At 41.7% G+C, this 17,167-nt stretch overlaps 1 protein-coding gene across 1 annotated transcript in view; it reads left to right on the forward strand.

Annotated features, from left to right (window-relative positions):
• fam20b (FAM20B glycosaminoglycan xylosylkinase) overlaps positions 1 to 17,167 on the forward strand; it is a 46,170-nt gene that overhangs the window by 7,932 nt on the left and 21,071 nt on the right. The window contains 5 exon segments of the mRNA XM_034180402.1: positions 5,271 to 5,518; positions 5,632 to 5,718; positions 6,883 to 6,992; positions 16,189 to 16,322; positions 16,324 to 16,361. Coding sequence (XP_034036293.1) covers positions 5,271 to 5,518; positions 5,632 to 5,718; positions 6,883 to 6,992; positions 16,189 to 16,322; positions 16,324 to 16,361 — 617 coding nt within the window.

The following is a 17,167-nucleotide window of genomic DNA, read 5'->3' on the forward strand; positions in this document are numbered from 1 at the left end:
GTTAAAATGTAGTTAGAAATAGGGCTGGGCGATATGACATAAAATTCATATCAGAATATAACTTGAATACCTTCGCAGTAATGGTATATATCACGATACAAACCTAAGTGTAAAAGTTAGAATGAAAGTGTTTCTGAATGGGTCATATAGTCCATTTGCAAAACTAAATTGATTAAAAAAAACAAACAAAAACATATCATTAATTTTGAGCGCCTGATTCTCTGACTTGTTAGACATGTATTTTTGTGCATTGGCATAATCTCATTTCGCCATTCCTGCTTCTGTCCAGCAAGAGGCAGTGCTAGTTTGTCTGCTTTTGGTGGCGCTTTGTCCAGAAAGACCGCAGAGACGCCGCCACGTGGGTTGATGATCCTGATTGGCTTATGTCGTGGGGTTCCACCAATGATGGTGCAGAGGGTGTGGTCTTTTTTTCTCTGCTCACTTGCCCAAGATGGAGCTCTCAGCTCAGGCTTTCTGTAAATACGCGCACCAAATATGACCATAAAATTCACAAAAAAAATTTGTGGAAATGATTAAATTGGAATTCATGTTATAGTAGGCCTATTAACATAATTTAAAAACTTGTATAAAGCTTGAAACATGCACTTTTAAAATGCATTGAAACAGAGGCTGAGTCTGGTGAATTTAATGGGACAATTGTTTAATTTGGTCATGTGACTTTTACATGACTGAATTCAGTTAGCCGGCTCCAGAGGGTTAAAATATCTTCAGAGTCACTGAGGAAGATACGATGACATCATCAACAAGCATTACAGCGATTTGTCGGGGAGTCTAAATCATTACCGTCGGTCAAATTTATACCATGAACCGAATATATCAATTATATTGCCCACCCCTAGTTACTGCAGAGTACCTTTTTATTTCTGTGGTATAATTTTACTAACTTTATTACTGGTAAGAAATACTTATTTTGGGGCAGAGTCTGTGAGCAGTACAATCAGTTAGGTCCGTGAGGTTTTTGCGGTTTGAGGTGGGAGTGCATGTACATTGCCCAAGGTTGGAATTCATATGGCAACTGATGGCAACTCATATTCATATTGATATGGAAACTCGGAATTTACAGCTACATTTTTTTTTTCTTTTTATTTAATAAAGCAGTGATAAAATGTCAGTGTTCTCACTGAATCATTGTGGTAAACCGAGAGAAAATGTTGGAACTAATGTTTGTGTTGATAACTGACACGGCAGACCTGTGTTACTTTTGTCGATCAAATATACAGAATAAAGTATGATGTGTCCAGAATTCATCCATAGTTCTAATGAATAGTTGTGTCCACTGTTGTATTTTAATGGATTACAGTTGTACAGTAATGCCACAAATTCTCCCACCGATGTCAGGGTGTTGCCACACAAGGCATTCAATAAACACAGAGTAATTATGGGATTAAGGACTTTGTCCAAGGGCCTCGAGGTATAATGTGTCAAGCTCAGATTGTAACTGGCCTTCTGTGTCTCTAACATGCAGAGAGAAGCCCCACCAGGTTGGAAACATTTTGTTAACAATGCAGACAAAAAAATACAGACAAATATCCCATTAATTTGGTTGTTAGTATCTTACTGGCAGTCACCTGATTTTAATTTCATATTTTTTATAAGGACTGCAGGTGAGTCTTGCATGTCCTTGTGAGTAGTGCATAGCTCGCTCGGCAGCGCATGTGTGAATTCTATATATTCTACAACCCCTGGCAATAATTATGGAATCACCGGCCTCGGAGGATGTTCATTCAGTTGTTTAATTTTGTAGAAAAAAAGCAGATCACAGACATGACACAAAATTAAAGTCATTTCAAATGGCAACTTTCTGGCTTTAAGAAACACTATAAGAAATCAAGAAAAAAAAATTGTGGCAGTCAGTAACGGTTACTTTTTTAGACCAAGCAGAGGGAAAAAAATATGGACTCACTCAATTCTGAGGAATAAATTATGGAATCACCCTGTAAATTTTCATCCCCAAAACTAACACCTGCATCAAATCAGATCTGCTCGTTAGTCTTCATCTAAAAAGGAGTGATCACACCTTGGAGAGCTGTTGCACCAAGTGGACTGACATGAATCATGGCTCCAACACAAGAGATGTCAATTGAAACAGAGGATTATCAAACTCTTAAGAGGGTAAATCATCACGCAATGTTGCAAAAGATGTTGGTTGTTCACAGTCAGCTGTGTCTAAACTCTGGACCAAATACAAACATGGGAAGGTTGTTAAAGGCAAACATACTGGTAGACCAAGGAAGACATCAAAGCGTCAAGACAGAAAACAAAGCAATATGTCTCAAAAATCGAAATTGCACAACAAAACAAATGAGGAACGAATGGGAGGAAACTGGAGTCAACGTCTGCGACCGAACTGTAAGAGACCGCCTAAAGGAAATGGGATTTACATACAGAAAAGCTAAATGAAAGCCATCATTAACACCTAAACAGAAAAAAACAAGGTTACAATGGGCTAAGGAAAAGCAATCGTGGGCTGTGGATGACTGGATGAAAGTCATATTCAGTGATGAATCTTGAATCTGCATTGGGCAAGATGATGATGCTGGAACTTTTGTTTGGTGCCGTTCCAATGACATTTATAAGGATGACTGCCTGAAGAGAACATGTAAATTTCCACAGTCATTGATGATATGGGGCTGCATGTCAGGTAAAGGCACTGGGGAGATGGCTGTCATTACATCATCAATAAATGCACAAGTTTACGTTGATATTTTGGACACTTTTCTTATCCCATCAATTGAAAGGATGTTTGGGGATGATGAAATCATTTTTCAAGATGATAATGCATCATGCCATAGAGCAAAAACTGAAAACATTCCTTGCAAAAAGACACACAGGGTCAATGTCATGGCCTGCAAATAGTCCGGATCTTAATCCAATTGAAAATCTTTGGAAGTTGAAGAAAATGGTCCATGACAAGGCTCCAACTTGCAAAGCTGATCTGGCAACAGCAATCAGAGAAAGTTGGAGCCAGATTGATGAAGAGTACTGTTTGTCACTCATTAAGTCCATGCATCAGAGACTGCAAGCTGTTATAAAAGCCAGAGGTGGTGCAACAAAATAATAGTGATGTGTTGGAGCGTTCTTTTGTTTTTCATGATTCCATAATTTTTTCCTCAGAATTGAGTGATTCCATATTTTTTCCCTCTGCTTGGTCTAAAAAAGTAACCGTTACTGACTGCCACAATTATTTTTCCTGATTTCTTATAGTGTTTCTTAAAGCCAGAAAGTTGCCATTTGAAATGACTTTAGTTTTGTGTCATGTCTGTGATCTGCTTTTTTTCTACAAAATTAAACAACTGAATGAACATCCTCCGAGGCCGGTGATTCCATAATTTTTGCCAGGGGTTGTATGAAACAAACATCAGTCAGACTTGGAAAAACTTTGCTGACAACCAGGACAGTGAATTATCTTGATATTTCGAAGTGCCACATGACTGTCAATTGACATGGTCACCTTTGTGTCTTTTGGTTCTTTGATTTGTAAAGTAATATGGTAATCATAGACAGTGGTAACAGCTAGCTTTGCTAACTACTTCAAAGTCCCTTGTCCACACCAGAGCTGTCCTGTTGAGATCGCTGACCTGCCGTCACGTTCTTGCAAAATCGGATAAACTTGTGCAGCTTTCTTGTAGACGTGAAAATAAAACATGGATGTCAAGCACCATAAACACTGGGACCAGAAAAAAGTTGATGAAGCAGTGCATTCTGGGTCTTGTTTTTTTTTTTTTTTTTTTTCCTTCTTCTTTTTTGTATATGCAGTTTGGAGAATGGTAGCACTTGATAAGCTGAGATTCAGACTCACTTTATTGTCACTCGACCCTTACAGGCAGAACGAAATGCAGTTTCTCCAGGTCTTGGTGTAGTTAACTAAGACTAGTGACAGTTTAACCTAACCTTAATCTAAACTTTTACAATGTTCAATATACGCACCCCTATGGCCATAGAATATATATACAAGGCACAGGGTCGGCAGCAGCAGCATTAGAGCATTAAGAAAAGTGACAATGTGCATGTTAGTACAGTGTTCACAGTTCGGTGGTGGATGTTGAACTGTTCAACAGTCTGACAGCATTTGGGTAGAAGCTGTTTTTCAGTCTGGACGTTTTTGCCTGGATGCTGCGCAGCCTCCTTCCAGAGGGAAGGGGTGTGAACAGACCGTGCGTAGGGCGGGTAGAGTCTCGAAGGATGCAGGTGGCTCTGAATCGAGGCTTTCAAGCCTGTCACTGACTAGCTGGACTCAGCCTTCAGAAGTGTAATTGTATGTGGTTAAAGTGTTGAACTTGTAGAGGCATTCACTTATCTCAGCAGTGATATGCACGTCTCTGGTTCCTTGACGTTTCAGATCGAGAGACACGTGGGAACTGGACACAGGTGTTTGGCCATGCTTATGCTTTTACGGGCGGGCGAGCAAATTCCAAGTCTTTACGGTCGTGGTGCTTCTTGTCTTACTGTGTGGTTGTGAGACGTTGACTCTATTGACCTATCATGATGACTAGATGTTGTCGATACTGTGTCCTCGGAGAACCCTGGATACTGCTGGAATGACTTTGTGTCAAACAGTTATGTAGGGAGACTCAGATGAGGGATGCCACTTGCATTGTGAGGGAATGTCTTTTATGATATTTTGGCTATGTCGCCTGTTCCTCTGAGCGTGATCTCGCACACAAGTGCCTCAGTGTTGAGGATTCCAGCTACTGGAAAAAGCCAAGGGGAGGGATTGGCAGTCTGTCGGGGTCATTGCTCTCCAGGATCCACAGTGGTTCTGCAGTGTGGTGTTTGCAGCAGTGCACTACTGACCTGACCTAGATTTCTACACTTTTTAATTCAAGCCATTGATGCTTGGAACTGTTCCCAGGTTAGCTATTCCATTGTAACAAACTGTTAACTCGTAGTTTGTTTCTGTCAGTCACAGTAATGGCTGTTTCCGTGTAATGAAGGATGTGGCACAGCAGTGTGTCCTGGTGAGGAGGAACATCGTGTGTTATGATAGTATGTGTGTGTGTTTGCTGCTGGCAAACACCAGTAAATGCTGTTAACTCAAGATGAACTTCATACTCGGTTTGTACACTGGAAAAAGAAAAAAAAAACCTGCTCAATGTCCTGTTAAAGTGGTCTAAGGTGTCGAGTATGTGTCGTACTATGAGCACTGTTGAGACTGATTCCTGTGAACTGCATAAATGCTGTATAGTAATCATCTTTAATGTTGGTTTTTATGTTGTGACATGTGGTCTTATGTCTCACACCATTTACAGATGGAAGCTAGCCTTTCTCTCTCCCGAGGGGCTCGCCTCACTCACACCCTCCAGTCTCCGTGGGAGATAGCGAGCCAGTGGGTGGGTCCTCGAGAGGTGTACCCAGAGGAGACTCCAGAGCTGGCTGCTGTCCTCACCTGCCTCAGCACTGCCAGGATAGAACGGGCAGATGTGGGCTATAAGGGTACACAGCTTAAAGCACTGTTGGTGTTGGATGGGGGTCAGAAAGTTGTCTTCAAACCCAAGAGGTCAGATACTTGTTAAAATGATCATTATGCCCACACACATCCTGGACTCCCACGCGTGTGCTTTAAGCTTCAGAAGTTTCAGGTTACTAATTTCTCTCCTCCATCCCCCTCAGATATAACAGAGACTATGTGGTTGAAGGTGAACCGTATGCAGGTTATGACAGACACAACGCAGAAGTGGCAGCTTTTCACTTGGACAGGTGTGTTCAAAATAATACCTGAAACTTGTCATCGCTTGGTATCCTCAGTGCCAAAGTTTTAAATGTTGTGAGACAGAATGATGGAATGAATAATTAAAAAGGAGAAAAAGAATGCACACCCAGGTAGCTGTGTCGTCTAGGAAAATAAAGTAAATGGGAAAATAGTTGCCGCACACTCCAGTCTTATTTTATTAACCAATGTTTTGGCCCATGGCCTTTATCGAGGTTGAATGAGTGGATGCCATGCAGTGGTTCTTAAAGGTAAAGGTAGGTTGTTTTTGGGTAAAACAGCAGGTGCAAATCATTAAAATAATTTCAGATAGAGGCTTTCTCGGGTAAAGCAGGTGCCAGTAATACAGGTATCCACAATACTAATCCATTGAAAAATAAATCCCATGATAGGATGGGAACTTGTCAAATTCACAAGGTAATTCCATTATTTACACATAGAAAAATACAGACACCATCTTAAATCAATATATATTAAAATTCTTTATGGAACAGTCCCACGTTATATTTATATTACATTAAACAATATATTAATTCCAATAAATTATAACAAATCCAATAATCTATGTCATAAAATACAGGATGCTTTTTTCAAAATAACTGGTGTCAAGTCAAGTTCTTCATTTAGGCCTTGGGGACTTAGAGTACCCAGGTATGGGATCCAAAAAGCCTCCCTCCTTAATGAAGTAATCTCAAAGTTACCTCCTCTATTAGATTATTTAACACTTTCAATCCCTGTATATTTAAGTGAAGAAATTGGATGATTGAATTTTCTCAACTGTTGGGCCACAGGGTAGGTATTATTTCCATATCTTGGCTCCGCCATCAGCTCTGTGGATGCGAGTGTGGACGGAACAGGGTGACAGTCGTACTTAATAAAGCAAATTGCGATCATTTAAAAAATAAAAAGCCTTGACCAGACCTGATGCTGATCTTTAAGATCAGATCGGGACATCCCTGCTGTCTATTCTTATTTCTGTTGTCTGTGTCTCCCCCCCCCCCTCCCCCATCTCTCTCTTTTTGGTCTTGCACCAGTTTGAGAAAATTAATTGCCCTTATCCATGCATTTGTTGAATGATACTTTTGATCTGTCAGTAGAGAAGATTGTGTAGAAGTTTGTGGCATCTTACATGTTGCCCTGTGTCCTTCCTGCAGGATCCTGGGGTTCAGGAGAGCGCCTCTCGTGGTGGGCAGACATGTCAACCTGCGCACGGAAATAAAACCTGTGGCCACAGAGCAGTTATTGAGTACCTTCCTCATGCAGGGTGTGTAGTCTTGTCAAACAGCACACTGCAGTATGTGCCCTAGGTTGATGTCATGTTTTTGTTTTTCCTGAGTTGGGGGGGGGGGGGGGCACACATTGACTTCAGATAGATTATGAAAATAACCCAGAAAATCTGACAGTTCTTACTCTTTCTTAGCTGGAAACTTTTCCCTCAGTAGTTTTTTGTTTTATTTAATTTGAATGCAAAAATTTGAAAATAGTTATTGTCTGTAAATGAATAAACCAATTTAGTTTAGGTGTTATGGCATGTTAAAAAGTAAGTCCCTTCGACTTCTCCCATGTTTCACTCTGGGTCGCCACAACAGATCCAGGTTGTATCTGCATTTTGATTTGGCACAGGTTTTTATGCTGGGTGGCCTTCCTGATACAACTCCACAGTATATGGAGAATGGGCAGGGGTGGATTTTAACCGGGAACCTTCTACTAGGGGAACTACGACCACTACCTCTGCACCTCCCCAAGGACTAAACCAAACCAACTTTTTTAGGTTCCTTAGATGACCCCAAAACACAATCAGGATGTTCCCAAAAATAAAAACTGGCATCAAGCCAGTTGTCTAAGATGGCCGCCGAAATGGGGTTTTTCACTTAAACAACTTAAATATCACAGAGATTCAATGGAAAGAGCACTGCAGGTCACAGCAAACTCATTTGTGCCTAAACTAAATTCATTCATGGGTTTAAGATTCAAAATGGTGTCCAAAATGGCCACCAATAGACCCTTATCATTAAAATACATAGTAGGAAGTTGTTTATATGTTGCTTAAAGGTGTTTTTGTGAAAAAACCCTATTTTGGTGGCCATCTTGGGCGCCATCTTGAATAACTGGCTTGAGGCCCATTTTTATTCTTGGGAACATCCTAATTGTGTTTTGGTGTCATCTAGTAACTCCCTTCGGCTGCTCCCTTGTTTGCACTCGGGGTCGCCACAGCAAATCCAAGGTGGATCTTTATGTTGAATTGGCACAGGTTTTACGCCGGACGCCCTTCCTGACGCAACTCCACATGGAGAAATGTGGCAGGGGTGGGATTTGAACCAGGAACCTTCTGCACTGAAACCAAGTGCAGGGGTCATCTAAGGAACCTAAAAATCTTGGTTTGGTTTAGTCCTGGGGCGGGGGTGCAAAGGTAGTGGCCGTAGTTCCCCTAGTATTCCGCATTGGAAACACATGCACCAACCACTTGGCCAACACTGTTGCTCTTATAATAGTTACATAACTAGTGTGTTGCCCGTGGGAATCCACAGGGTCTAGATTGAGTAGTGTTTGTAGAATAAGTAGCTGATATTTTTCAAAGGTGGTGATAAATTGTGTAAGTTTCTACAATGAGTTGGAATGGTGTGTGAGTCCAAAATGTTTTTTAGAACCTTAGATTTCAACAGTTTTTAGACTGTTGAGGCCAGCTCTCCCCAGTGTGTCTGTTATCAAAGTCATATGCACACATGTTCGTAAACACAGAGCTTTTTGTCTTTTCTGCATTGTGCAGCAAGCAGGTGCTTTTATGTTTACACACCCACAAACAGACTGTGGCGGAAGACATCAAACGCACTACACTTCTCACTCATGGTAACGGCAACATGACACTTAATTAAACTGACCACTAATCCAATTGAACTACAAAAACACAATAAATCGATAAACTAAAATGAACCACAATAATATTTTAAATCCCAAACTCCCATAGTGCATTGTAGCACAACATCCATTGGTCACTGTTGTTCGCTAATATCACTAATGTCTCCAAAAATATTAGTCCTATCAATTTTCCATTTTCACAGCGTTTATCCTTGACCCAAAATACATAAGCATATCACCTGGTGGAGTGGCTGGTTGCAAAGAAAAAAATGCACTCTCGGCCCTTTCTGGAACGAATTTGAGACCTCTGTTTTAGGGTGATGGTCACTTGTAGGTTTGGGTGGGTGGGAGCCTGGAGCCTATCCCAGCAGTCAAAGGGTGTGAATTTACAAAATTTATTTAATATTCACTAAGGCATTGATTAAATATTTGTGTATTGCCACATCGTCTCACAGAAAAAACACTTGCAGACTAATGCCAAAACACACACTCTGCGATTGTCTACAATAAAATGATTGATCAAATAGAAATGTAGTTGGACTACAATTTATACAAAGAGAGCTATGGTGTGGATGCTTGTGGAAAAAAAAAAAAACATTTTCCTGCGTGGAAATGTCAGAATTTCACTTAAACTTATCCTACAGTGGTGCAGCGGTAGTGCTGTTGCCTCCCATCATGGTCAAAGCCTCCCATGCCCCAATTTTCTTGCACACAGAGTTACATCAGGGAGAGGATCCATGCAGGACCTGCTGTTAGCAAAAAGCTACAGCAACCAGAAGACTCGTTGATGTTCTCGTGTCAAAATACAGTGCAAAACACACACACACACAAAATTTTCCTGTACTCCTCTTACACTGATCTCAGCCCCCCCATGTTTATCTTTCCTTTGAGCATTTTCTCACAGCAAACGACCAGGATATCCGCGTAAAGTCCTGTTTGAACAGTGTCTCATATGTTAGTGTCCGTATGAAGTTACGCGTGTGACAAATAGATTTTCCACAGCTGTGTGTGCGAGTGTAAAATGTAGAGGGTTCGTCACCCCCCCCCCCCCCCCCCCCCCCCCCCCGACATGGCCGAGCAAGTTAGTACGAATAACAGCGTTTCTGCACCAATGTGCTGCAGCAGGTCCCAGGTTTTTTTTTTTTTTTTTTTTTTTTTACTCCTTTTTTTGGCACACATTCAACAAGCACACTCAATACTCACTGAGTGTGGCTGGCAGACAGAAAATGCAGGATGGGTGACCACACCTTTATCTAGACAAGACCTACAAACAATACGGCTAAGGGTGGATTGCTAATGCCATGGCGCCCTTCGCCAGATGCTCTGCAATCAGCTGGAATCCAGTGTCCAACCGCATCCTCACTGCCAGATTCCACAATCTGCATGGAAAGCTTGGCATCACAATCAGCTATGCTCCAACCATATTGGCAGAAGACAACACAATAGATCTTATCATGAGCATTACCATCATCTGTAAAGTAGTGTAGTCTGCCACTTCCCACAACATGACATCTCACGTGTCGTCATGGATGCTGATGTAACTTTTGTTGTAGAGCAAGAGAAGACTGGAGGGATAACATAGGCGCAATTATCTTTGATACTACAATTAACCAAAACTGAGAGCAAATTTTTGTCCTCTGTCGTGGCAGTGGCCACTGCATCACTGATACATGGCAGGAAGAGAATCCATCACTGGACATAGTATAGCAATGATGTAAGACTCTGGATCAGACCTGGTCTCCAGATGCTGGTTATGTTCCATATCCAACACCCACATCTTCAGGCGCACAGAGGTAGGCAGCACGGCCATTGTTTCCTTGTTACTCACAACCACTTCAAACTAAGAGGTGGCCCCACAGCCCAAAAGAATGACTCAACGTCTCCCACTTACAGGACCCGTCAGTCTCTCTGCCACAACGAGAACTTTTATAAGCGAGCTTGCACTTGATGAAACTGCTAACTTTGACATCTTCAAGGTGAATGTCACCAGAGGAGCTAAGGAGCATTCACCCCCACCGCCAGACAACCCAAAGGGCCTTTGGATCAACCAACATATGCTCAATATCAATGAACAGCTCTGTGCTGCCTGTTTTATTGACACCCAGGAAAAATACAGGCATGCGAATGCCATCCAAAATGCTGCATTCTCCAGCAACTGGGAAGAATTGTGGAATCAGGCAGCACAATGTCTCAGGGCCTCCACGGCCAGAAAAGATCAATATTTAGTTTACACTGAGCTCAGATGGCACTGAGCGGGTCTTAGTGAAAACCACACTTGTCAGACACGGTGCCAGCAACTTAATTGCTGTTGAATCCAAATGCCATGCCATGGACCACTTCCAGGACATGCTCAGCACACCTCCACTCCCCACAAACTCTCATCTCTTCCAACGTGCTGCCACGACAGAGACTTGGGGCATCTGTCAGACAGACAGTTGACAGACAGTTGTTGACAGACACAGTTGTTTGCAGGCTTTGCAGTCTAAAAATAACGCAAGGCCCCAGGCACTTGCGATGTCACTGTTGAACTACTCAAGACAGTAACTTCATGGTGGACTTGCTCAGAAACCTGTTCAACCATGCCTGGCACTCTAAAGGCCTACATAGTGACTGGATAAGTGGCATCATTTTTTCTTTCTTGAAGAGTGACCCTCCCCTATGTTCCAACCACAGAAATCACCCGTGTCCATCCCCAGGAAGCTCGTCATGAGAATATTACAGCAACCCACCCCACTTTCACAGTGCAGTGATGTCTCCAACAAGCAGGATTCATCCCAAACAAATTGATCCATATCTTGATTGAGAATCCCAGAGAGTTTTGAAAGGACAGAAGTCTGTTTAGCCCTTTTGTACATCTTAAGTCAATCTTTGACTCCATTGACTGGCCAAGTCTTTGGAAAGCAGTGCAAACTCTTGCCCCCCTCCCCCTCAAAAAAGCCAACAATGTCTCTACTCTTAGTTGTATGATAATGCTGACAGGTATGTGCACATCACTGGCCAAGACTTGGACTGATTCTCTTATCAATAGCAGCGTTCACCAAAGATGCCGATGCTCCTGACTTATTCAGTGTCATCATAGACTACCTTATGAACACTATGGCTTCCAAGATCCCTGGAGTCACCTTTAGTAACTACTTGCTGTCTGATGTCGAATACTCTGTTGACACAACTGTTTGCCACATTGGAGCAGGACAGAAGAAGCCAAGAAGCTTGAGCTTCAACCATGTTGGCCAAAAACAAAGCTTCTTTATGTCTGTGAAGGCCCTACACCCCAGGCCATACATGCCAAGGGCCAGGAGATTGAGTTTTACTCTTTTGTCTATTTTGGTTTAACCTTAACACCTGGAAATCTTGACCGAGGTGACTGTATGTGTGTTTGTTATAATTTTATTCCTTCTTGTTTTTTCTTATACTATTTGTTTTTATTTGGTTTATTGTGTTTTGTCTCTTTCACGCCTTTGATACATAAGGTGGCTTAATGTTTGTGTTGCCCCTTTTTTTTTTCTTTTTTTTTTGTCAATATGGGACCATACCCATACTGTAATACTGCTGGAAAAGTACATATATGGCTGACTGAAGTACTGTGGATAGTCCCACTAGATTCTGGTCCTTTAAAGAGGTCTGGGGTTTTCACCCATTTGAAACATCTTAAAACAGATGTGATTTTTCTCCAGGAAACTCATTTATGGATTATAACAGGCTTAAAAAGCCATGGATAGGCCACATCTATCACTCAAACTTTGACTCCAGAGCAATTGGGGTTGCAGTTTTAATTGGTAAGAAAATACATTTCTCACTTTATAAAATGATCATAAACACAAATGGAAGATATTCAATTATTGTAGGTACTGTCCTGCACAGTCCTGTTGTTCTGGGGAATGCCTAGGCTTCAAATTTTAATAATGCCCAGTTTGCTGATTCGTTTTGGGGATGATCCCCAATTTAAATACACACCTTCTGGTTTTTGGTGGTGATCTAAATCGCGTTGTTGATAGATCTGCCTCCAGCATGAAAACCCCCTCTGCTATGTCCAAATCTTTCTCAGGCTTTATGAACCAAAACGGATACATTCATCCTTGTCGATTTCATAATCAACAAGCCAGAGAATATTTTTTTTCTCGTATAGATACATTTTTTTAATTTTTTTTTTATTTTTTATTTTTTCTTGGTTAATGCCGCTTTGTCAAAATTTATAATTCCGAATATCTTCCAGTTGTGATCTCAGATCATGCTCCTTTGGCTCTTGATATTGCCTTGCCCCCTCACCATACATCTCAACCTCCTTGGAGGTTAAACCCCTTGCTACTCGATGACTCTACTTTCTGAGAGTATATTTTATCTATCTTTTTAATTACTACTATACCAAATATTAAGGTCTGTTTTTCTGTTGTATCAGATACTTATTTCATGCAATAAAATGCAAATTAAGTATTGAAAAATCATACAGTGCGATTTTCTGTTTTTTTTTGTTTGTTTGTTTGTTTGTTTTTGTTTTTTTTAAGATTCTGTCTCTCACAGTTGAAGTGTACCTATGAAAAACAGGATTGGCTGGCTGGCTTCTCTTCAAATTAGACATTGTGCATCTACTATTTTTCCACAGTTCCCCACTCAGCCCCTAAACACCCTTGGGAGGACGTCTTTGAACGTATGGCCCATAAGAAAGCTCTTATATTACAAATATAATATTGTTCTTGTAATGGACAATCATCCAGTCAATAAAACTATCTGTTTTATTCGTACGTCATCATCTTGTGCTCCCCCTCCCTCCCGGGAGGGCTCCCGGGAGTACGGGGTCCGGGGTCCTTTGCTAAGGGCTATCCGGTCCCTGTACGACCGAAGCAGGAGCTTGGTTCGCATTGCCGGTAGTAAGTCAAACCTGTTTACAGTGCACGTTGGCCTCCGCCAGGGCTGCCCTTTGTCACCGGTTCTGTTCATTATTTTTATGGACAGAATTTCTAGGTGCAGCCAGGGTTTAGAGGGGGTCTGGTTTGGGAACCACAGAATCTCGTCTCTGCTGTTTGCGGACGATGTGGTTCTGTTGGCTTCGTCAAATCAGGACCTTCAGCGTGCACTGGGGCGGTTTGCAGCTGAGTGTGAAGCGTCCGGGATGAAGATCAGCACCTCCAAATCCGAGGCCATGGTTCTCGACCGGAAAAAGGTGCTTTGCCCTCTTCCAGGCACGTCCCATTGGGAGGAGGCCCTGGGGAAGACCCAGGACACACTGGAGGGACTACATCTCTCGGCTGGCTTGGGAATGCCTTGGGGTTCCCCCGGACGAGCTGGGGGAGGTGTGTGTGGATCGGGAGGTCTGGGCAGCTTTGCTTGAGCTGCTGCCCCAGTGACCCGACTTTAGATAAAGCGGAAGAAAATGGATGGATGGATCATCTTGTGCAAGAGTTTACGTAATTCAATTTAAAGTAGTTCACAGGCTGCTTTTATCGAAGTCTAAATTATCCAAATTTTATTCCAATGTCTCTGATCTGTGTGATAGATGTAACTCCTCTCCCTATGATTTAAGTCGTATGCTTTTTTTCTTTGCCCCAAACTTCAAATACATTGGTATTTTAATGTTATCTTTCGCTTTCTTGTCCACTGATTACTGTTTTTGGAGTTTCTGTAGTCCCCACTGTGTCCTTTGCTAACTCGTAGGCGGATGTAATTGCCTTTACCTCATTGCTAGCTCGACGCAGAATATTATTATCCTGGAAACCTACACCTCCCCCATCTGTTTCCTTTATGGTTGAAAGATCTCGTTTGTTTTTTGTTTTACTTGAAATAATCAAGTTTAGACTCGGAGGGCTAATGGGTTTCTAAAACTGTGGTGAGCTTGTATCACTTGGATCATTGAAAATGTTTGGACCTAATTGAACTGATTGTCGTGGCTGTGTATGTGTTTTGTAGTGTATTGGGATTAGATGTTCATGAATGTTCGGGTTATAGCACATACTTGATTTCTCTTTAACTGTGCTTGTACTTTGGAAAATTATGTGCTACTGTTTTGTTTCTTGCTGATAAAAGATGTTTAAATAAAAATAAAAAAAAAAGCAGAGAGCAAAGTCCCAATGAACAGTATACACATGGGAAGTCAGTGTTTCACTCCCCTTTTCCAATGCAGTGCCTTAGCAGGACATGATCAGGAACATATCCCTCAGAGTTATCCAGAAGTCCTCAACACACTCCGGATTCTCAAGCAGCACTGCCTTAGTAGGAACAATGCTGGATGTTGTCCTTGAGATTCATCCAACTGTCTGCATGAAGTGCACCCCAAAGTCTGCATGACACAATACATGTGCCGAGTTTGAACTATAATGCAGTATGATACAGATCGTTTAAATAATTTAGTGCAACTCTAAAAACGGGTTTCTCCCTTTACACACTGAAGTGAAGGATGACATAACCTGTGAAAATAAAACACAAATATTGGTTGCCTGGACTGTAGAATATCGTATAATCAAATAAAGTGCATGCCTTTTCCTTCTTCTCTTTGTGTATCATGTGTTGGCAGCTAGATCACATAACACCACTCCATGTTGGTTGAAGTCCACATGCCTGAAGTCAGGATTTTTATGACACCAAACTTTGCAAAGAGCATTCATTTTATCTCAATCATTCCTCCCTGTTTTGGTTTTAAAACTGCACCCACACCTCAGGTTTAAAAGGTTGATGTGTTGATCTTGTATTTTCTGCCATGTTCACCTCTGAAGTAATGTCAGAACTGATGGGGGCCTGGTATTGTGAGGCAACCAGCGTTATAGCGACATCTACAGGACTTGTCATGACAATACCAGGGATTTGAGGGAATTTAAAGACATTTTAAATCTATCATCTATCTGGATTTGGGTCGCGGGGGCAACAGCTCCAGTAGGGGACCCCAAACTTCCTTTTCCTCCCTTCCCTCTATAGTATATACTATACTCTTTGCATGGCTCCTGGCCATGCAAAGAGACCTGTTATGTCCCTACACTCCCCTTTGGAGCCTGAGGTCAGTGGATCAGAACCTTCTGAGGGTCACTTGTACCCACTTTAAGACCTGAGGAGATCGCGCTTTCCAGGCCGTTGCGCCGAGGCTCTGGAATGATCTCCCTTTGTCTCTTCGTTCGCTGGACTCTGATGTTTTTAAGAGCAAACTTAAAACCCATATGTTTCTCCAACCTTAGTAGCGAGAGGGCTGTTTTATGACCAGTGTGTGTCTTAGTGTTATTTTATTGTGATGTACATTGTATTTTTCACATGATTTTTATCTGTGTGCGCCTTTTGTGTAGCACTTTGTGACTTCTCTTGTCTGTGAAAGGTGCTATATAAATAAACATTACTTACTTACTTACATCCTGTCCACATGCTTGTAAGTAAAACGTAAAACTCAGTGTGCAAATTGAGGGAATCATGCTGAGGAAGCCACCTGGCAGAAAGAGTGGAGTTAGACCAAAGAACAGGATGAGGTGAGGGAGGACATGCATCTGGTTGGTGTGACCGAAAAGATGCAGAGGACAGCGTAAGATGGAGACAGATGATTCGCTGTGATGAACCCTAATGGGAGCAGCCGAAATGAGACAATAAAATACAATTTAGGACCACTTTCATTGTCGTCACTTTTCTCTCTGCAGGTAATAATACATGTTTCTATGGAAAGTGTTACTACTGTCGGGAGAGTGAGCCTGCGTGTGCAGATGGAGAGATAATGGAGGGTTCTTTAACCTTGTGGCTCCCAGATGTTTGGCCTCTGCAGAAACACAGACACCCCTTGGGGACGCACATACAGAGAGGGCAAACTAGCCAGGTAGGTGTTGGTTCATTTTCCTAAACTGTTTTCACAGGGTTCACGGAGTCCTCAAAGTTGAAGCCAAGTTCTTGGTCTTATTTTTCCACTTTCTGCTTACAGTACAGGTGTGTAAAATGAGAGCCAAAATAAGAATTCAGATACTCCAATAAGATGAGTCAGATTTTGGGTGTTATGTACGTTACCATGTTTTGCTAATACTCAAAAGCTGCTATATTTATAAACTTCAATAAGTAAAAAAAGAAAAATCGCAATTTTTCATATTTAAAAATACATCATACAGTTTGTAAGAAAATCAGGTTGCATTTGATCAGTTTTTTACAACCATTTTATTGAGTGAACCTCGACAAATACCTGTATGTGGTGATGCACTGTCTAGGAAGTGCACTTAGAGTTGCAGAAAAAAGTGTGCATACACCTTCCAGTGTTCCCTCGAGATTTTTTTTTTTTTTTTCAGCTCTAATGGTTCTCTGCCTACCACCAGAGGGAGCTGTACCACAGTTTGTATGCAGGCTCCCTCTGGTGGTAGCCCAGTCAACTGAACAAACTAATTTTTTTTAATGGTGTAATTAAGTCTGCTTTATTTCAAATAGGGTTCAGGCTAACTCAACAACTTTTCATTGAGTGAATACAAACAAATGGGGCAGGCTATTCATAATGACGGATTTAACGGCTTTGAGACTTGAGCCCTGGTTATACTGAATCATGAATGATGAATAATGAGCCACGTAGCATGAATTTTTTTGTGTGAGTCGAGTTATTCCAGAAACGTGGGAGAACGAGGCTCATCTCTGAGTGTGGTGCTA

This window comes from Thalassophryne amazonica, chromosome 10 (genome assembly GCF_902500255.1).
Source record: "Thalassophryne amazonica chromosome 10, fThaAma1.1, whole genome shotgun sequence".
NCBI classification, from domain to species: Eukaryota; Metazoa; Chordata; class Actinopteri; order Batrachoidiformes; family Batrachoididae; genus Thalassophryne; species Thalassophryne amazonica.